Source organism: Halichoerus grypus, chromosome 8 (assembly GCF_964656455.1).
Source record: "Halichoerus grypus chromosome 8, mHalGry1.hap1.1, whole genome shotgun sequence".
Classification (NCBI taxonomy): Eukaryota; Metazoa; Chordata; class Mammalia; order Carnivora; family Phocidae; genus Halichoerus; species Halichoerus grypus.
The window spans coordinates 38,107,897-38,126,927 of record NC_135719.1 but is presented as its reverse complement, the minus strand read 5'-3'; the positions used below and the strand labels follow the sequence as shown (position 1 = coordinate 38,126,927).

Here is a 19,031-nt window from a genome sequence, read left to right as displayed (position 1 = left end):
CTTCCTAGTTTTTTCTGAAACAGAAGATTTAAAAGGACTACATTTATCCATATTCCATATTAAATCATTACATTTTATCTAAATTCCATTGCTATTTTTCAACCTTTATTCTTAACATTAAAAAAAACTATTAAATATAACCTATAAATTCAGAAAAGTACATAAAATATAAAGGCACACCATTATCTATTACAAAACATGCCTCCATGTAACCAGGACCCTGGTCAAGAATCAGAGCCAGCTTCCAAGAAATCCCCAGATGTCCCTTTCACAGCTCACAACTCCCTCCCTCTCACCTAGATGTACTCCCTATCCTCAACTGTATGGTAACCACATCTTTGCTTTCCTTGAAAGTAATTACCCAAGTTTGAATCCATAAATCTGTGTTTCTCAGCCTTTTCATTTTTGCTCCACTAAGAAAGCTTTTTAGATTTATTTTAGAAAAAAATTTTTTTAATCTATCCCCCAAAACAGATATACTGTGTTGTTTATAAAATGTGGTCCCTTAAAGGGTCACAGACCATTATAATATCTAAGATTTTTTTTTCACTCTAAGGAGTTTTCACCCCACTGGTGGGGATCCTGCCTCCAATGAGATGCAGATGCATGCCCTAAACAATATAATTTAGTTTTACCTATTTTTGAGCTCTATGTAAATGAAATTGTACAAAACATGTTTTGGGGTCTGGTTTCTTTTGCTCAACACTGTGTTTAAGATTCACCCACATTTTGCACATTTTCCTTTTTATATGAATAACACAATGCTCCATTCTACTTGGACACTTGGGTTATTTCCTGTTTGGCGTTATTATAAACAACACAGCTCTGAACAGTCTTGTATAGGTCTCCTGGTGTACCTAAGTACTAATTTCCTGTGGGGTATATACTATGAGGAGAATTCCTGAACCACAGGAAATACCTTCTACTTTAACAAGTAATACCAAACTGTTCTCCAAAGCAATTATAAAAATATACGTTCCCATTAGAAGCATATGGAGTCCCCTTAACATTTTCTTACCTTAAAAGAGAAGTTAAGCAAAATATATTCTATGCCTTCTTTTTCTTTTAAGATCTGAAGATCACTGTGCAAAGGACTATCAGGATCAACCCTAAGAATTACAAAACAAAAAACAATTCAAATAAAAACCAAGAGATGTTTTTCTTAGTAACCACAAAAATGAACCAGTTCAAGAGCTAAAGCAGAGCCCCTCAGGTAAGTTTCAAACATAAAACTGCTCTATGGTCCCTGGAAAAATAAATTGCAACAGCCTCGGACTCCTTGGGATTAAATGTCCAAAAAGGTCACAGTATTCTAAATCCATTCCCATAAGGAGATTCAAAGTTAGCAGTCATCCTAGGGAAGTCTTATGTATATAAATTTTCTCAAGAACTCAAAAAAAATTAATCTGCTTCTCTAAAATTGTATTACTAGCCAAGGGGTTCAAGGAGAGAAATTTATCACAGATGAGACCAGAAAAAATGAAATCACTAACAAAATCTGAATCTGTCTACAACTGTTCTACACATTGAGGTCCTACTCAAATTCCTCATTCCAAATATAAACTGGTTATCATGGTCAATCAGGTTATTAAACACACTTTTGTTTCTATACTTCCCAATTATCTCACTAACTCCATGAAACACTTTATCCCACAGCTGGTCCTTCTTTTTCTTCTTCCTCTTTCTGACTTCACTTATTTAAGCCCAAGAAACAGCTTATTTTAACAACCTGAGAACTATTTCTATAGAAACACAGTCTAAAGTTCTAAGTAAAAACTATAGCATACAAGGTATCAAATTAGGGGGAAAAAAATTTCCGCTGTGATAGTCTATCGTTACAAAGACTGGGTTAGCATATAAGAGTCACTTACTTCTGCAGTTTAACATGCCAGTCATATAAACTGTCATTTATCAGTTCCACTGAATAAATCCCTGTAAAGATATAGAGCACGTAGGTTACTTTTTATTTATTTATTTATTTTCTTAAAGAGAGAGGTGGGGGTAAGGGCAGAGGGAGAGAGAGGAAATCCCAAGCTGGGTGTGGAGCCTGATATGGGGCTCTATCCCACGACCCTGAGATCATGATCTGAGCCAAAATCAAGTGTCGGACGTTTAACCAACTGAGCCACCCAGGAGCCTCTAGGTTACTCTTTATTTGATCTTATAACTACTACTTCAGTGTAAATGAACACACTAAATAACCGTCAAAATCTAGAAACTTTGCTATTAAAACACAGAACAACTAAGCTATATTATAAGCTATATTTTGCCATTGGAGCTGAGTAGCTTAGGCTCTTAACAGATAATTAAAGCCATCAATGAAGACGATTTTTTAATGAGTTGAGAAACTGTCTGACTGTGAGTGGGAGGGGAAAAATTATGCAAAATCTTATGTACCTTAAGACTCGTCTTTTATGCATATGCAAATATTTCTATAAAAATGGAATCCCTCTACATAGTTGTATAATCTTTCTTCAACTTTCCAGGGCATCTTTCCAATTTAGTATATAAGAAGTCTGGGGCGCCTGGGTGGCTCAGTCGTTAAGCGTCTGCCTTCCGCTCAGGTCATGATCCCAGGGTCCTGGGATCGAGTCCCGCATCGGGCTCCCTGCTCCGCGGGAAGCCTGCTTCTCCCTCTCCTACTCCCCCTGCTTGTGTTTCTGCTCTCACTATGTCTCTCTCTGTCAAATAAATAAATAAAATCTTTAAAAAAAAAAAAAATAGTATATAAGAAGTCTATTGTCAATTTTTTAATAACTCTATGGAAATTTATTTTTTATTTTTTATTTTTTTAAATTTATTTATTTGAGAGAGAGAGAATGAGAGAGAGCAAGCACATGAGAGGGGGGAGGGTCAGAGGGAGAAGCAGACTCCCTGCCGAGCAGGGAGCCCGATGCGGGACTCGATCCAGGGACTCCAGGATCATGACCTGAGCCGAAGGCAGTCGCTTAACCAACTGAGCCACCCAGGCGCCCTATGGAAATTTATTTTATGGATATACCATAATTTAACCAATTCAACCCTATATCTGATTAATTTTTAATTTTTTGCTACTACAAACAATGCTATAACAAGTAATTATTTAACATTTAACATTTAAAAGTAAACCCATATTTAAAAATTTAACTGCACTTGATTAAGTTTCTACAGATAAACTTTTAGACTTCTAATAAGAAAAACAGGATGCCAAAACTTCTAATAATTCAAGAGTCAAATTTGGCTTACTTGCACTCTAAAGCAGAAAATTTTTTTTGCTTTTTGTGTTTACTAAGTAAGCTCTAATGATTTAGATTTGGTCACTCTGAGAATTACTGAACGGATCACAAAGCTAACTTTTCAAACATATTAAAATTTGGCTCTTTCCCTTATTTTAATACAGTTAGAATCTCTGACAACCAAAGGGAATTTTACTTCAATTAGAGCGGTTCCACAATATTTAAGTCTTACTGGGCAAGAAAGAACACTCAAAGTCAAACTATGAAATGAATAAAAAAAACCCACCTATTTTTAAAGTGATACCATAACTACTTATACAATAAAAGTTGATTTTGTTTTCAAAAAATAAGGAAAAATCATAAAAATCAACTCAGCAATAGTTCTTTGTTCATACAATAACATATGTATCTTATTTACTTTCCAAAGCAGATATTACTCATACTTTTCCCAGAAGCTAAAAATCATGAGTTAATCCCAGTCAGCAAGAAGACAAAAAAATTATGAGGTATCCATAAAAACAACTTTCAAAAACCCAAAGAGCAAGTAAACTCATCCTATTTTACCTTCCACATCTATTAATAACTTGATTAAATCTGCATTTCACATCCCTAAAATAAAGTTAATAACCATTTCTGTTTCTATCCAGTAACATTATAAGAACTGAAGTTTACTATCTGAAAACTGAAAACAGCATAAGGACAACAGAGTAGAGGTCCAGAGGTCCTTACCTGCTTTATAACTCTGTGATCTGTATATGTCCCTGAGCTCTTTCATAAGTCTATCTGAAGCTTGCACAGACCCAGATACTGCACCCTGCAACATAAAAATTGCTGTTTACCAGGATCTACGGAGTCAAATAACTGAAGATTTCAGGTATATAAACCTGAAATGAAAGTTTACAATGAGATTATAAAAACAGATCACATCTCGACATTAAAAAAAAAAACAAAATCAAAGAAGTTTAATTAAATTGAGGATTATGAAGTTTCAATAGAAATATAAAATGCGGGACAAGTCTGGCTCATTTACTGTTTCTTATCATCTGGAAAAAAAAAAAAAAGTCTAACCAACATGTCTAGATTACCATGGTTCCTGCAATAGCCTAGAACTTAGTATAAACCTATTTCAAACTCCAATGATTTTTTTTAAACTATTAATTTTTCTCTCTTTAGGATTTTATTTTTTAGAGCATTTTTAGGTTCACAGAAAAGTTGAAAGGTACAGAGATTTCCCATATAACTGCTCCCACAACACACAGTCTCTCATTATCAATATCCCTCATCAGAAGGTACATTTTCTAAACTGATAAACCTACACTAACACATCATTACCAGTGAAATCCATAAATTACCTTAAGGTTCACCTTTGGTGCTGTACACTAAGTGGGTTTGGAAAATGCCTAACGACACATATCCATCATCATAGTATCATACAGAGTATTTTCACTGCCCTAAAAATCCTCTGTGCTCCACGTATTTATCCCTCCACCCCACCTCTGGCAAGCACTGATCTTTTTGCTGTCTCCTTGGTTTTGACTTTTCCAGAAAGTCATATAGTTGGAAACATACAGTTGTGTAGCTTTTTCACCAGATCGGCTTCTTTCACTTAGTAATATAGATTTAAGGTTCCTGTGTCTTTTCATGGTTTGATAGCTCACTTCTTTTTTAGCAGGGAATAATATTCCATATTGTCGGGATATGCCACAGTTTATCTGTTCACCTACTGAAGGGATACCCTGGTTCCTTCCAAGTTTTCACAATTATGAATAAAGTTGCTATAAACATCTGTATGCAGGTGTCTGGACATAAGTCTTCAATTCATTTGGGTATACCAAAGAGTGCAACTGCTGGAATACGTGGTAAAAATTATGTTCAGTTTTCTAAGAATCTGCCAGACTGTCTTCAAAAGTGGCTGTACCATTTTGTACTCCCATGAGCAAGGAGTGAGAATTCCTATTGCTTCACATCCTCGTCAGCATTTGGTGTTGTTACTGTTCCTGATTTTGGCCATTCTTTAATTTTTTTTTTTTTTTAATTTTAGCTATTCTTTTAAGTATGTAGCATCACCATCAATTTTTGAAAATACTAGATGGCCCTTACCATTTTACACTATCAACTAAAACAGAGTTTCATTAGTCAGACTATAAGGAAGAATGTTATACTGAAGGTCTACTTTACATATTAAACTGAGAAATAACATGTTCACCTGCATGCAACTAGTTTCAGTTCTTTTCAATGTTGGGATTTCTTTAAAAATGAAAATGCACCAATGTCTTATTCTAAGACTGAATATGAATGCCAACTATTTCTCACATTTAGAATTCCTCAATTAAAAAAAAGAACCGATCATGTAAAATTCAAAATGTTAATGGCTGCACTACACTTTGGGGGATGGGTGGCAATCATGTTCACAAAGCTATTACTTCCTAGCTTTATGACCTTGAGTACATTACTTAACTGGTTTAAACCCTAGTTTCACACCTACAAATAGGAACAATATTTTATAAAGTGGCTATAAAGGTTGAAGGGGAAGGTATGTAAAATTTAAAGTACTTAGTGTCTCTCACGTGAAAACATTCAATAATTTGTATTCGTTTTGACTATAATATCCAAACGGAAAGCAGTCACAAGAGATAGAAAGTATAGTAATCATTAATTTAAATGCTACAAACTTTTTTTTAAATAATCAAGATAAGGGCAGAGCTAAATTTCTTTGCTCTCTAAAAAAGATTTGCCAATTAAATACAGCTGGACTGAAGGAGAGAGTAATCTATCTGCTTACAACACCTGGCATCTCCCTACATAATAATTCATTCCTGGTTTTTGAGAACCTATACCCAAGACAAAGGTCCTCAGATGTCACGAGTTTGATAAAGAGCTCTAATACAAGGTAGGAAATAAGAAGGAAGTGTTGAAACAAAAATGCCCCTACTTTGGGCATTTTATATGCATTATTCTCATTTATCCTTCTCAGCAATCATCCAAAAGGTATATATTATCCATATTTTCGTGTTGAGGAAACTGAAGCCACATACCTGTGTTTATTACCAGACTCAGTGTTCATTTCATGCCCCATGCAACTTCACATAAAAGTGATGTTAAGTCAAAAGAAAAAAATACTTTTGATTTGGTTAGAGGCGGAGAAGAATTTAAACTGTACTTTGTAGAAGACACTAAATTTAAATACACAGATCTCATAGGAGAAGGGTAAGCGATATAGTCTGGAAAGGAGGTGTGTATATGGTGAACAGCAGGTTAATTCCAGCACGTAAAAAGCAGATGAGCGTGGTAGAAAGCTACCAACAGATGAGACACTTCAACAACAACAACAACAACAACAACCCACTAGGGCAACAAATGGCTGAATGCACAACACAGGCAAGGGTGGAGGAGAGCAGCCTAGACTGATCTCTTAATGACTTGCCCAGTTTTATATTATTACCTATAATTACTCAATCCCAAAAGTCCAGGTTCTAGATATTGGCACATACTTACATTGAGATGGTCTTGCCTTTGAGTCTTCCTAATTTTCTCTAGTATTGCCAAGTTTTCTTTTTCAATTCCTTCATCCTCTGACTTTTTTCCACTAACAGGCTCTTCTTCCTTCATCTCATAGTGATCCAAGTCTTCTATATCCTACACAAAAAATATTAGCTTATTGAAACTTATGCAAAAGTTAAATTATTCTTGATTCGACAGGGAACAGAGAATGGGGAAGGGAAAAAAGCCTTCACATTCAGTTCAGGTTCCCTCCTTTTAGATCTTACATTTTGTTTAAAAGCTACAAACTGAGTAAAGCATATTTAATAGATTTGTGAAGTCATAACTATTACCAAAAAAGTCTCCTATTAAGAGGAACTTTTGAAACAGTTTAGCATTAGGTATAAAGAACCTTATTTATACTTTGTTCCAGTAACTTGACTTCTAGAAATCTATTATAAGGAACTAATTTAAAATGTGAACACAGACTTGGGGATAAAGATGCCTATTTAAACTTTATAGCCACAAACCCCCTCATAAAACTGCATGTGCAAAAATACCAGAGCAGGGGGCTCTTGGGTGGCTCAGTTGGTTAAGCATCCGACTCTTGATCTCAGCTCCACTCAGGTCATGGAGCCCAGTGGCAGGCTCTCCGCTCAGTGTGGAGTCTGCTTGAGATTCTCTCCCTCTCCCATCCGCCCCTCTCTCCCGCTCGCACTTGCACTTGCTCGGGCTCTCTCTGTCTCAAATAAATATTAAAAACAAAACAAAACAAAAACCCAGAGCAGGTAACTCAGTTCCAAGGAATATTAGAAGACCATTAAAATGCCAACATAGCATAATTGTTTCTTCTGTATCAATAATGAAACAAAAGTGTGGTGAGGATGGTGGCACAGTGAGTGAACAAAGTTGGCCACTGTGGGTGCCAGGTTCTGTGCTCAACTGGGTCTCAGCTGTTTCTGGCTGCTGCCTGGGGGTGAGGCAGTGCAGCAGCCCCAAACCCAAACCTGAGAACCCACCGGGGGGACCCCACCACAACCCTGGGTTGAGCTGTGGGCTGGGCACCCCTGGGCGACCACAGGGCCTATACTAGTTAGAGCTGTGCTGTCCAGCAGGGCAGACCCTTGTTTCTTGCAGCTGCTGAGCACTTGGAATGTGGCTAGTCTGAACTCAGATGTGCTGTAAATGTACAGTCCACACCCGATTTGGAAGACTTAGTGAGAAAAAATATGAAGGGCTCATAATTTTGTTTTACATCACATGTTGAAATGACAATAATTTAAATATATTAGGTTAAATAAAATGTATTCAATGGAAAAAATAATGCAATGAAAAACAAAGAATACAAAACTGAATATACAGAATCTCAATCATGCTAAAATAAGGACAGAAAAAAAAAGAGGCTAGAGGGCGCCTGGGTGGCTCAGTCGTTAAGCGTCTGCCTTCGGCTCAGGTCTTGATCCCAGCGTCTGGGATCGAGCCCCGCATCGGGCTCCCTGCTCCTCGGGAAGCCTGCTTCTCCCTCTCCCACTTCCCCTGCTTGTGTTCCTGCTCTCGCTCTCTCTCTCTCTGTCAAATAAATAAATAAAATCTTAAAAAAAAAAAAAAAAGAGGCTAGAAGGACATATACTGAAATAATAATCTCTAGAGACATTTAGTGCTTTTCTTTCTTTTCCAAGTTTTCTGTAGTGAGCACCTACTGATTCTTATAATTAGGGAAAAAATTAGACTATGAATTTGAATAGCAGCCCTTGGCTAACATCTTTAATCACTACATCATTCTCCTTCCTCCTTTTCCATATCATCTACTCCTGTTTAAACAAATCTATGCAGAACTTTTAAAATCCTAACCTTTTTCTATTATCTTAACTTCTCTTTACTTCAATCATCAAAATCTCTAAAGGAGTAGCTGATAATTACTATCTCCATTTTTTTAAGGAAACTAATTCACTGTGATTTGTAGACCAGTTTAAAAACCACTTCCATCCAGACCCAATGGTCTTTTTCTTTAGACTCTCATCTCCTCAACCCCTATTAACATTCCTTTCTTATTGAGACTCTGTCCATGACTCCATGTTTCATGGAGCTCCCTCCCCTGATTTGTACCTTGCAGCCCCAATGTTCTATCCCCCACTTATTTTCTTCAGAAATGTCCTTAGTCTGGATCTCCTCTTCCTCCTCCACCTTTAAACTCAGCCACATTCCTATCCAAAAATCTTCTCCACTTGAGTATTAATGATGAATTCTGTTCTGTGCAGATTATCTTTATAAAACAACATTCTCAGCACACTATTCTCTGCTCAAGGCCTTTTTCTCAACAATCACACCAAATATAAACATATTTGTCTCTAATTCAAGACTTTAAGCCATCTGCTTTTCTAGCCAAACTTGCTTTCCATGACTCCAACACGTCAATCTCCAATGCACCTAAACACCATGCCCAAAGCTTGCTCTGTGCCTTTTTTACCATTATTTTAGTTACCTAGATTATATTTTCTCCTATCTTAATCTGACATCTCTGAAATCCAGGATCCTATCTTTCTAGATTTCCCTAAATGTTGCTGTCCCTTCTTTATATTATCTTGCAAAGGAAAAAAATGAGAAGTACATAAACTCTGAGTAGAATCTCTATTTCATCGGACACCGAACCCATGGAAAAGGTTTACTATTTTCCTGCAGTTTATTCTACCTAAATTACACTGCTTGAAAATGTGAAAAACAAACTATCCCAAAAAAATCATACAAATTAGACAGTGTTAAGAATTATCTCGGAGACAAATGAGGGGCTTAGTCAGTTAGGCATCTGCCTTCGGCTCCAGTCATGATTTCAGGGTCGTGGGATCGAGCCCTGTATCGGGCTCCCTGCTTGGTGGGGAGCCTGCTTCTCCCTCTCCCTGTACCCCTCCCCCACTGCTTGTGGTCTCTCTCATTTTGTAAAATAAATAAATAAAATCTTAAAAAAAAAAATTATTTTGCTCCCAGACTCACAAACAAACCACAACTACTTCTTTAGTTTTAAGGCATTCTAAGAAGTGTATTTAAGATTTAAGATTTTGCACATCAAGGAAATAAGGTAATAACCTGAATTAATTCTAAGATCCAAACCAGTAAGAAGGTTTTAAAATCAAGACTGTGGAACTCAAATACCTTTTACATGGTCAATGAAGAGACACAGAATTTAAACACAAAGCTTCAGAGTCTGAAAACCTCTAAAATTATATCAGTGCCTGGTAACTAAACTGGCCTAAGGTCAAGGTCTTAGAATCTGCCCTACCAAATTCTTAGATGGTTTTTCAACATGAGATAGCTTCATTACTTCTAGTGAGTAGTCCCTGAAACGTTCTCAAATTCTCCTTTTATTTAAATTCAGAATTTTTGAAACTTAGTAGTTCCTCTTCTTAAAAATAACCAAATATGGGTTAAGTATTGATTACTATTAAATGTAAATATAATTTTAATGCTAAATGTTAAGAGATTTTCTAGGAAATCAAACATTTTGCTCAAAAACATCATTAATTAAAACTAAAGCCAGATTTTAGAAATTATATTCAATTTCAAATGCAATGGGGTTTTCATTATCCCACATTAACACTGGTTTATAAAGGAGATTCAAAAATATTCAAAAACGAAGATACAGTATTTATAAAACGTGATTCTTACATAAAATACCTACTTCAGCCATCTCTTCCTCTTCCTCCTCTTCTGAAGTCACTTCTTCTGTGGTCCCATTCTGAAAAACAAAAACAATTTGCTAGGGCTACACAGAATAAGCACATACTGAGAACATTAGAAGACTTTAGGGACAAACTATCAGTCATCTGTCACTATAGTTCCACTAACAGAATTTATTAAAGTTGAATATTTACTTTTAAATCCAGGTTTGATGTGACAATATTTATCAGCTTTAAAAAAAATTTTTTTTGAACGATTCAACTTGATAGATGCCTTGAGAATAAACAATAGCAATTAGTCCAATATAAAGCAAAACTGGAAAAAAATTTAAAATATTCTAATTTAAAATAAGAAAACATTTTATACCTATGGCTATGTATATAAGGTCAATGAATGGCTTCTTTCACTTAAAACAAATATCCCAAACCATAGGTTCCTTAAAATATCTACCTTTTTAACTTTGAAAAGCCTAAATCTTTCCATAAATTCCTCACATTTTAAAAGGTAAAATGTGTCATAAAGGAGTAGATGTTTCACAAAACTACAAAATTGTAAAATGATCACCATTTCACTAAAGAGCCATTTTTCTTTTCTACAACATGTCATTTACCACAGAATACTTCTCTACAATTTACCACTCATTCACAAATAATCTGATGGGGTTTTAGGAAGGGCCTTCATACCTAGTTTTGGCAGAGTTCAAAAAGACAAGTTTTCTGAACCAGAGCAGAGTTCACAACACAATGCATAAAGTTAGTATGATTTTTTTTTTTCCTTCTATAAATACTTGCTGTATTTGTTCCAACTACAGCTGGTAAGGATCATTTTTTTTTTTTAAGATTTTATTTATTTGACAGAGACAGACACAGCGAGAGAAGGAACACAAGCAGGGGGAGTGGGAGAGGGAGAAGCAGGCTTCCCGTGGAGCAGGGAGCCCGATGCGGGGCTCGATCCCAGGACCCTGGGATCATGACCTGAGCCGAAGGCAGACGCTTAACGACTGAGCCATCCAGGTGCCCCAAGGATCACTTTCTTACATAGGAGGCCTAACTTGATGGCCTCTTAGTATAGGTGTCAGAACCAGAGAGAAAAGACATTTTTAAAAATATAACTCAACACAGCAGCAAAATCTAACTCACTTATCTCTTCCTTGAACTCAGGAGCTGGAAAGTCTGCCTGCTAGTACCTCTCCATTCATAAGCCATAGCCAGAGCACAGGTGTACAAACCAGGCAGAGAAGAGTGACAATTACTGAGGGCACTCACATCAACCACTGACAATGTGATCAATGGTATACCTCATCTATAAATGAGCAGATGACCAAGTATCACCAGACATTTGAAGAAAACCGGCACTCTGGAAAAAAGGCACCAAGTCAAACAAACAGAACAAGTGACCTGAAGCATTATTAATGAAGAAAATAAAACAAAAAAAATCTATTTGGAATCCTTAGCAGTACTTGAGAAGATACTGTATCCACAAAACATAAAAAAAGATAACCATGCAAAGGAAAAGACAGTTCTGGGAAATAAAAAAGATTTCCTCTTCAAAAAAAAAAAAGATAAAGGAAAAAAAACACTTAGTAGAAGGACCAGAGAGCACAATGGATTTGAATCAACAAAACATTTATGATTAAGAAGATGACCAAACTGTGACATTCCCTTAGAATATGGAGAAAAAGGGAGATAGGGGGTGGGGAGAGGAAGGGGTACTGAAATAGAAGAGTTACGGGAAATGGGAGATAGGAATACCCAGAACTAATATTCATCCGCTATTTACCCATAAGACTGAGGGAAAGAAATAAGAGACAAAAGTTGTCAAGCTAAAGAAAGACTTCAGAATATCATTAAGTGGCTCTGAATGCCCCAAAGGAATACTGAAAAGTAAAACCCTATACTTCACAGTTAAAGAAAAAACCATACCAACTTCCAGAAAGAAAACAAATATATAGGAAAAGAACCAGACATCAGGCTTTTCATCTGTAACAATAAATACTGGAAGATAAAAGCGTAAAGAACCTAGAAGAGACTCAATTATGAACTTAGAATTCTATGTCTAGTTCCATTGGGACAGGCACCATATCTGTTTCTTTGCCACTGGATCCTCAGCACCTCTATAGAGTACTTTGCACAGAGTCAGATGGATAGGGGTTGAATGAATAATAAAAACAGACACTGAGTATTCAAGGAACACTCTCCATGCATTCCTAGAAATCCTTTCTAAAAATAACAATAGAGAACGTTAGTAAGGGATCTATTTTCAGAGTAGGAAGCAACTATGGAATATAAGATACAGCAATAAGCAAAGACATAGTAACACCAATGGTTAAGTTTAAGCAATTGTTGATAATTCAGCTGAGAAGTTACAGGCCATATTGTAAATAGTGAAAAACTAAAAATAGCCCAAAGGCCACCTGAGAATGTTAAAAACTTTTTCTAAAGAACTCTTAGGTTTAAGAAGAAATTGCTCCAGTAATCCAACTTCTAAGTATGTGCCCAGAAAAATGCTTACACAGGTATCCCACAAAATATGGACAAGAATGATTATGGTAGCACACTGTTCCTCTTTTTTTTTTTTTTAGAGACAGATTTATTTCTTTGAGAGAGGGAGTGAGAGAGAGCGCAAGCACAACCGGGAGGAACAGAGGGAGAGGGAGAGAGAGAATCTTGAGCTGACTCTGCTCTGAGTGCAGAGGCTGACATGGGGCTCAACTTCACAACCCTGAGAGCACGACCTGAGCCAAAACCAAGAGTCAGACGCTTAACCAACAGTGCCAAGTAGGCGCCCCACACTGTTCCTAATAGCGAACTGCAATCAACTCAAATGGATAAATCTGTAATGGTATGTTCAAAGAATGGAATAAATACAGCAATGAAAAAGAACCACAGCTACACATATGAATAAATTTAACACACAATGTTAAGCAAAAGACAAAGAACACACATACAGTATGACTCAATATGAAGCTTAGAAAGTCAATACTAAATCATATTGTTCAGAAATGCAGATATATATGATAAAAACTAGGGAAAAGGAAAAGATTAGCATAGAAGGGAATGATCATCTGGAAGGAACGTGCAGAAGGTTTGTAGTACTAGCAATAGTCTGTTTCTTCACTTGGGTCGGGGCTGGGTGGTAGTTCCCAGGTATTTACTGTAACTATTACGCTAATGTTTATATGTTTTCTACACCTATACAACTTCTTGTGAAATATAACAAAGTAATATGAACAAAAGATGGAATGAAATCACTTAGGAAATACAAACTATTTAGAAAATAAATATACTAAATCTTAAAACCTATACCATGAAGTGAAATAGCATGCAGAAGAAAATGTGTACCTTTACATGTTTGTTAAAGCAATTTAAATCACAGTGGTCCAATAAACTAGAAAGGCAAAAGAAAAAAAGAGTTAAGACACACAAAAATGAAAAAGAAAATTAGATTTAAAAAAATAAAAGGACTGATTCTTTCAAAAGACCAGTATAATAAAACAGACAAGCTTCTAACAAGTAATCATGGTAAAGAAAACAACTTTAGAAATGAAAAGAGCTTCATAACCATAGATTCAAAAGTACAGATGAAGTGATTTTTTTTAGAATCTAAAATTACTAAAAATGACTAAAGGAATGGAAAAAATGAAGACTAATATACAGAAAAAGAGAAAAACAGATCAGGCTCAAATGTTTATTTAAACCATGGTTTCTCAACCTTGGAAGTACCGATATTTTGGGCTAGATAATTCTTTGTCATGTAGGACATTTAGTAACATCCCCTCTACCCATAAAACACCCATAGCACTCCCCTCAGCCAGTTGTGACAACCAAAACTATCTCCAGATAGCTCATGGGAGGCAAAATTGGACCCAGTTGAATTTTTATTTAAACTGTCCTAGACTTTAGGGACGCCTGGGTGGCTCAGTCCGTTAAGTGTCTGCCTTCGGCTCAGGTCATGACCACCAGTCCCAGCCACTATCTGAATGTGCAGTGAGGTCAGCAGAAAAAAACTGTCCAGCTAAGCCTAATCAGCCCACACAATTGTGATAAACAGAATAAATTAAGTTTGGGGTAAGAGGTTAAGCAGCAGTAAATAAAACGCAACCAAAAAGTTATGCTGTCCAAATAAAATTTTTAAAAATTGAAGGAAAAACTTTCAGAATTTGAAATTAAAAAAGTGAATATGGAGATAATATAAAAGATACAAAGACTCAAGCAAAGAGGTCTAAAATCCCATTAGTAGGCATTCTAAAAGTGAACAAATAAAATGGAAAGGAGGAAGTTATCACAGAAAAAAATACAAGAACACTTACCCAAGGAGAAAGATAAAGGAACCCACATTTGAAAAGACACATCCATACTGAGTGTCCAGCAACAATGAAAAAAACAAAAACAAAAAACCACAACTAAAAATACACCATTGTGATATCTGAGAACACCAAGACAATCTCTTAAAAGTTTCCCAAGTCACACATAGATGAGTAAGACTTAGAATGGCATCAGGCTTAAACAACACCGTTGGCTAGAAGATAGCAGAACAGTCTTTGAAATTCTGAGGAAAAATGATTTTTTATATATTAGGTTGAATATATAAATGAATTATATATTCAACCTATCAACCAAATGCAAAGTAAAATATAATAGCAGTTAACATTTACTGGGCATTTACTATAAACCATGCACTGGTCTAAATTATTTACATATACTAACTCATTTAATCTTCATAGCTCCCCGCAAAATATAGGTACTACTATTTCCCCCGTTTTAAAAAGAAACTGATGCACACAGTGGTTGGGTAATTATCACAAGGTCATACAGCTAATAAGCAGAACCAAGATTCAACCCTATGGTGGTCTGGTCATATATTTTTTGATGTCAGAACTCAAAAAATGTACTACTCCTTCATGCTAGAATTTTACTTGAAGATGTACTCAGGCAAAATGAGAAAGGGTAAGCAAGAAAGATGACATGAGACCAAGTAACAATAGATCCACACTAGCAGAGGAGACAAAAATTTCAAGATGACAGCTGCACAGCCAGCCCAGAGAACAACCTGCCAAGACTGGTGCAAAAGAACCAAAGGCTCTAGAAGAGCCAAGAGCTCGCAGAAAAGGGCCAGAGTATCACTTTTTTTTTTTTTTAAGATTTTATTTATTTATTTATTTGACAGTGAGAGTGAGAGAGCACAAGCAGGAAGAGCAGCGGGGGGTGGGGGGAGAGAAGCAGGCTCCCCGCTGAGCAGGGTGCCTGATACTGGGCTCGAACCCAGGACCCTGGGACTGTGACCTGAGCCAAAGGCAGACGCTTAACTGACTGAGCCACCCAGGCGCCCCAGAACATGACTTTTTAAACTAAGAATTATTATTATGAGGAGGACATTGCAAAACAAAGAGCTCTACAAGAAATGTCACAATAGAAAACTCTACACTACAAAGTCCTAATGATAAACAGTGATTATTCATATGACTATATATAATGGGGTTTTAGGAAGGGAGATGGGTGGGAAGGTAGGTGGTATAAGAGCTAAATCCTTATTTATAGTACAAAGTCAGTAAATTATGCCCTAAATAGGTAAATCTGGAAATCTAGAAAAGTTAGAGGTGGTGGTGAACTAGTGGGCACTTCTGGGCACTAGAGGAAGTAACATTTGGGTTAAGCCTTAAGAAGCAGAGATAGGCTTAAAAGGAGATGGCATTCCAGGTGAAGGTAAATGAATAAGCAAAGGCAAACAACTGAAGGAACAGTTATGGAAATCAGGAATGTTAACAACAAAAAGGTGGTAGTGGGGAGGGAGGCAGTTGTTTCCCTGTCATAGTAAATACCAGCAGCTCCAAAGAGTGAACAGGTTATTTTTAGTATCTAAAATAAAACAAACAATCCAACACCTTCTAAATAAGTTGCATAATAAGAAGAAAAATCATCCTAGTTTTACTTCTGCTTGAGACAATTTATTTTAGCTCTTGAACACTAGAGAATTTTTACTTTACCTGACCCGTGGGTATTGGTTGATCTAGCATCTCAACATCCAGGTGCTTAGGAAGGTTATATAATCTGCAGAGTTCACATATCAACCACTTCAATTGCTGACGAAGCTACAAAACACATTTCAGTAAATAAGCATTATGTTAAAGAGCCCTTAGAAGACATGAATAATGCTATGACTACTGTAACCAATCCAGTAGGAAATGAAAAAAGTTTGTTACTGCTCAATTACAGCCTACAGATAAAATAACAGTCTTTACGAAATATTTTTAGGGGCTGCTAGTATAAGAAAGTTACTATGGCTTGAGTACAATCCCTATAACTAATACCTAGCAGAATGACAACAACAAAAAGGCTGAGGAAGGAGAGCTCCAGATATTGTCGAATTTTCAATTGCTAACTCCTTTTCTTAGAAACTTATGACTTCAGACAAGAATACACTTACATTAATGAGGCGACAAGACAAAAAAACAAACAAACCAACCAACCAACCCAGAGGCAGTGTTGTTACACACGGGTTATAAAATTATACATTCCAGTCATATTCATTTAAAAGTAGAGGCAAATGTGGTCTAGTAGACAGACTCTTGGAATCTAAAGGACCTTGGATACAGCACCTAATTCCCTGAGTTTGAGGTCCCCATCTGTAAAACAAGGAAATTAAAAACTTCTTATAATGGTAAAGATTAAATGAAACCTTCTGTGAAAACACTTGGCACTTAGTAGGTTCTTAAGCATCTGTCAAAAAAAAAAAAAAAGGGAAAAAAATGCACTAGGAAAACTGCAAGGAGTATCTCATTAAGTTCCCATTTTTACATCCAGATTGTTTTGTAAGCATATTTACTTCAAGCAAAGAAGCAAGGTAAGTTATGTTTATGAACATGTTTTTCATTGTTGAAATAAAAAAACTTTTCAATGTATACGTTTAGGAATTATGGTTTAAGAACAATGTTCAATATTTAGTAGACCTTACCCGGAGCTAATCAAGTAACTTACTTCACCTGGTCAGGAACAGTTTCCTGGATGTCTCTGACCAGGAAAAGAGATGAAAAAGCAGGTTTACGAAGGACTAGAAAACAGAAACAGGATTAGAATGGGTCAACAAAGAAAGAATAAGACTTTCCAAAGTTGCCAAAGGAACAAGCAGAAATTAGGAAAGCTGAGCAGTAGATTAGGATAAAAACCAAACAAACAAAAACCGTCAAGCTTAAAAGGCACTGTGGATTTACCCCTCCAATAAGCTCTGTTTTGTTTCAAGAACATAATGAAGATGAGAAAGGGTGACCTGGACACAGACCCAGACACTCCAACCCTTGGCAAAGGAAGAGCTAAGGGAGTGCTGTGGGAGAGGCAGCAATGTGGTAGTAATACCAAGCAACAAGAAAAATAGGGTTGTACATCTTTCAGGAATTTCAACTCCCCCCAAAAAGCATTTGAAGGATGGAAGAAACTAAGATGGTGGGAAAAGATTTAAGAAATATTTAGAACGTAGATGGACAAGTATTAAAAACTTACTAGGTAGTTTGGAGAAGGGAGGTATGAGGAAATACAGGCATAAAAAAGAACTTTTAGTTTCCTGGTTCAGCCATGGGTGACAAGCTTCATTATTTCATCTTGTCCCACTCACAATCACAAAGAGAATTACTAAGGGGAACTCAATGGGGGTGCTGGAGTGCCACAAGGTAGGGAAGTTTAAATTTAGATATAATCATTTTGAACAGCCATGGCACATCCAAGTGAGATTCCCTGGATCTACAGGATATATAGATAGATATATGGGTCTGAAACTCAGGAGATAAATTTTAGCTAAAGATAAAGATTTAGAAATCCCTGGAATACAGACCATGATTTAAGTAATAGTAGTAAAAGAGATTTCTCGGAGAAAGCATGGAATGAGAAGAGGCAGACCAAGGAACAAGAGCTCAGGGAAGACCAAGGCAGGGTATTAAGAGATAAAAATAGGAGACAGTAATCTGATGGAAGTTCTCCTAAGATTATCAGTTCCCAGAGGACTGGGATAGGACTTGACTTTTGTACCCACCACTTATCACAGAGCCTGGCATAGAAGCCAGCCAATTAAAAAAAGATACTTCTCTCTGTTCTACTATTAACAGTTTCCTGTACACACCCAGGAAGAGAAAAGTATGTATAAACCCACACAGATACAGACTTTTTTATTTTTTACAACACTGTTTGCAAAAGGGGCCAGATTATAAACAATATTCTATGCCTTGCCTTTTCACTTGCATAACTTCGAAAGTTGTATGCATTCCTATGGAAAGACTGGCTGCATTATTTTTAACTACAATATAATACTCTATCATAAAACTATACACAGCAGCTTTTATTTAACTAGCTTTTGATTGGTAGACTTTAATAAATGTTTGTTAAATGGAGGAATGTTTCAACAAAGGAACAATCACCACTAACAAAGTGCTGCAGAGAGGTCAATTTTAGGGTTAAAAAAAGATTCCCTGGATTTGGCACCTAGACATAAAAAATTTTAGTGCAACAATGAAGGCAGAATCCAGATTAAAATGAATTAAGTAAAGCAAAGGTGAGGAAATACAACTTATTCTGTCAAGAAACTAGGTTATGAAATAACTGGCAGAGACTATAAGAGTAGAAGGTAATTTGGTTTTCTTCTTTTATGTAAATATATTAATCTTTAAAAAATAAAATGAGA

General features: G+C 36.2%; 1 protein-coding gene across 5 annotated transcripts in view; it reads right to left on the bottom strand.

Annotated features, from left to right (window-relative positions):
• Nucleotides 1-19,031, bottom strand: part of UBE2Q2 (ubiquitin conjugating enzyme E2 Q2) — a 104,666-nt gene that overhangs the window by 42,357 nt on the left and 43,278 nt on the right. For 3 of the 5 annotated variants that reach the window (XR_004909397.2, XM_036067661.2, XM_036067659.2), the window contains 6 exons: nt 16,351-16,455; nt 10,369-10,425; nt 6,711-6,851; nt 3,945-4,029; nt 1,872-1,932; nt 1,019-1,109 (listed from right to left, as the gene is read on the bottom strand). Coding sequence is in view for 4 of the 5 variants with exons in the window: in XM_036067661.2 (XP_035923554.1) it covers nt 1,019-1,109; nt 1,872-1,932; nt 3,945-4,029; nt 6,711-6,851; nt 10,369-10,425; nt 16,351-16,455 (540 nt within the window). In the remaining variant the exon portion in view is untranslated. The remainder of the gene's footprint in view (nt 1-1,018; nt 1,110-1,871; nt 1,933-3,944; nt 4,030-6,710; nt 6,852-10,368; nt 10,426-16,350; nt 16,456-19,031) is intronic. The other 2 variants (XM_036067660.2, XM_078079024.1) reach the window with 1 other exon arrangement.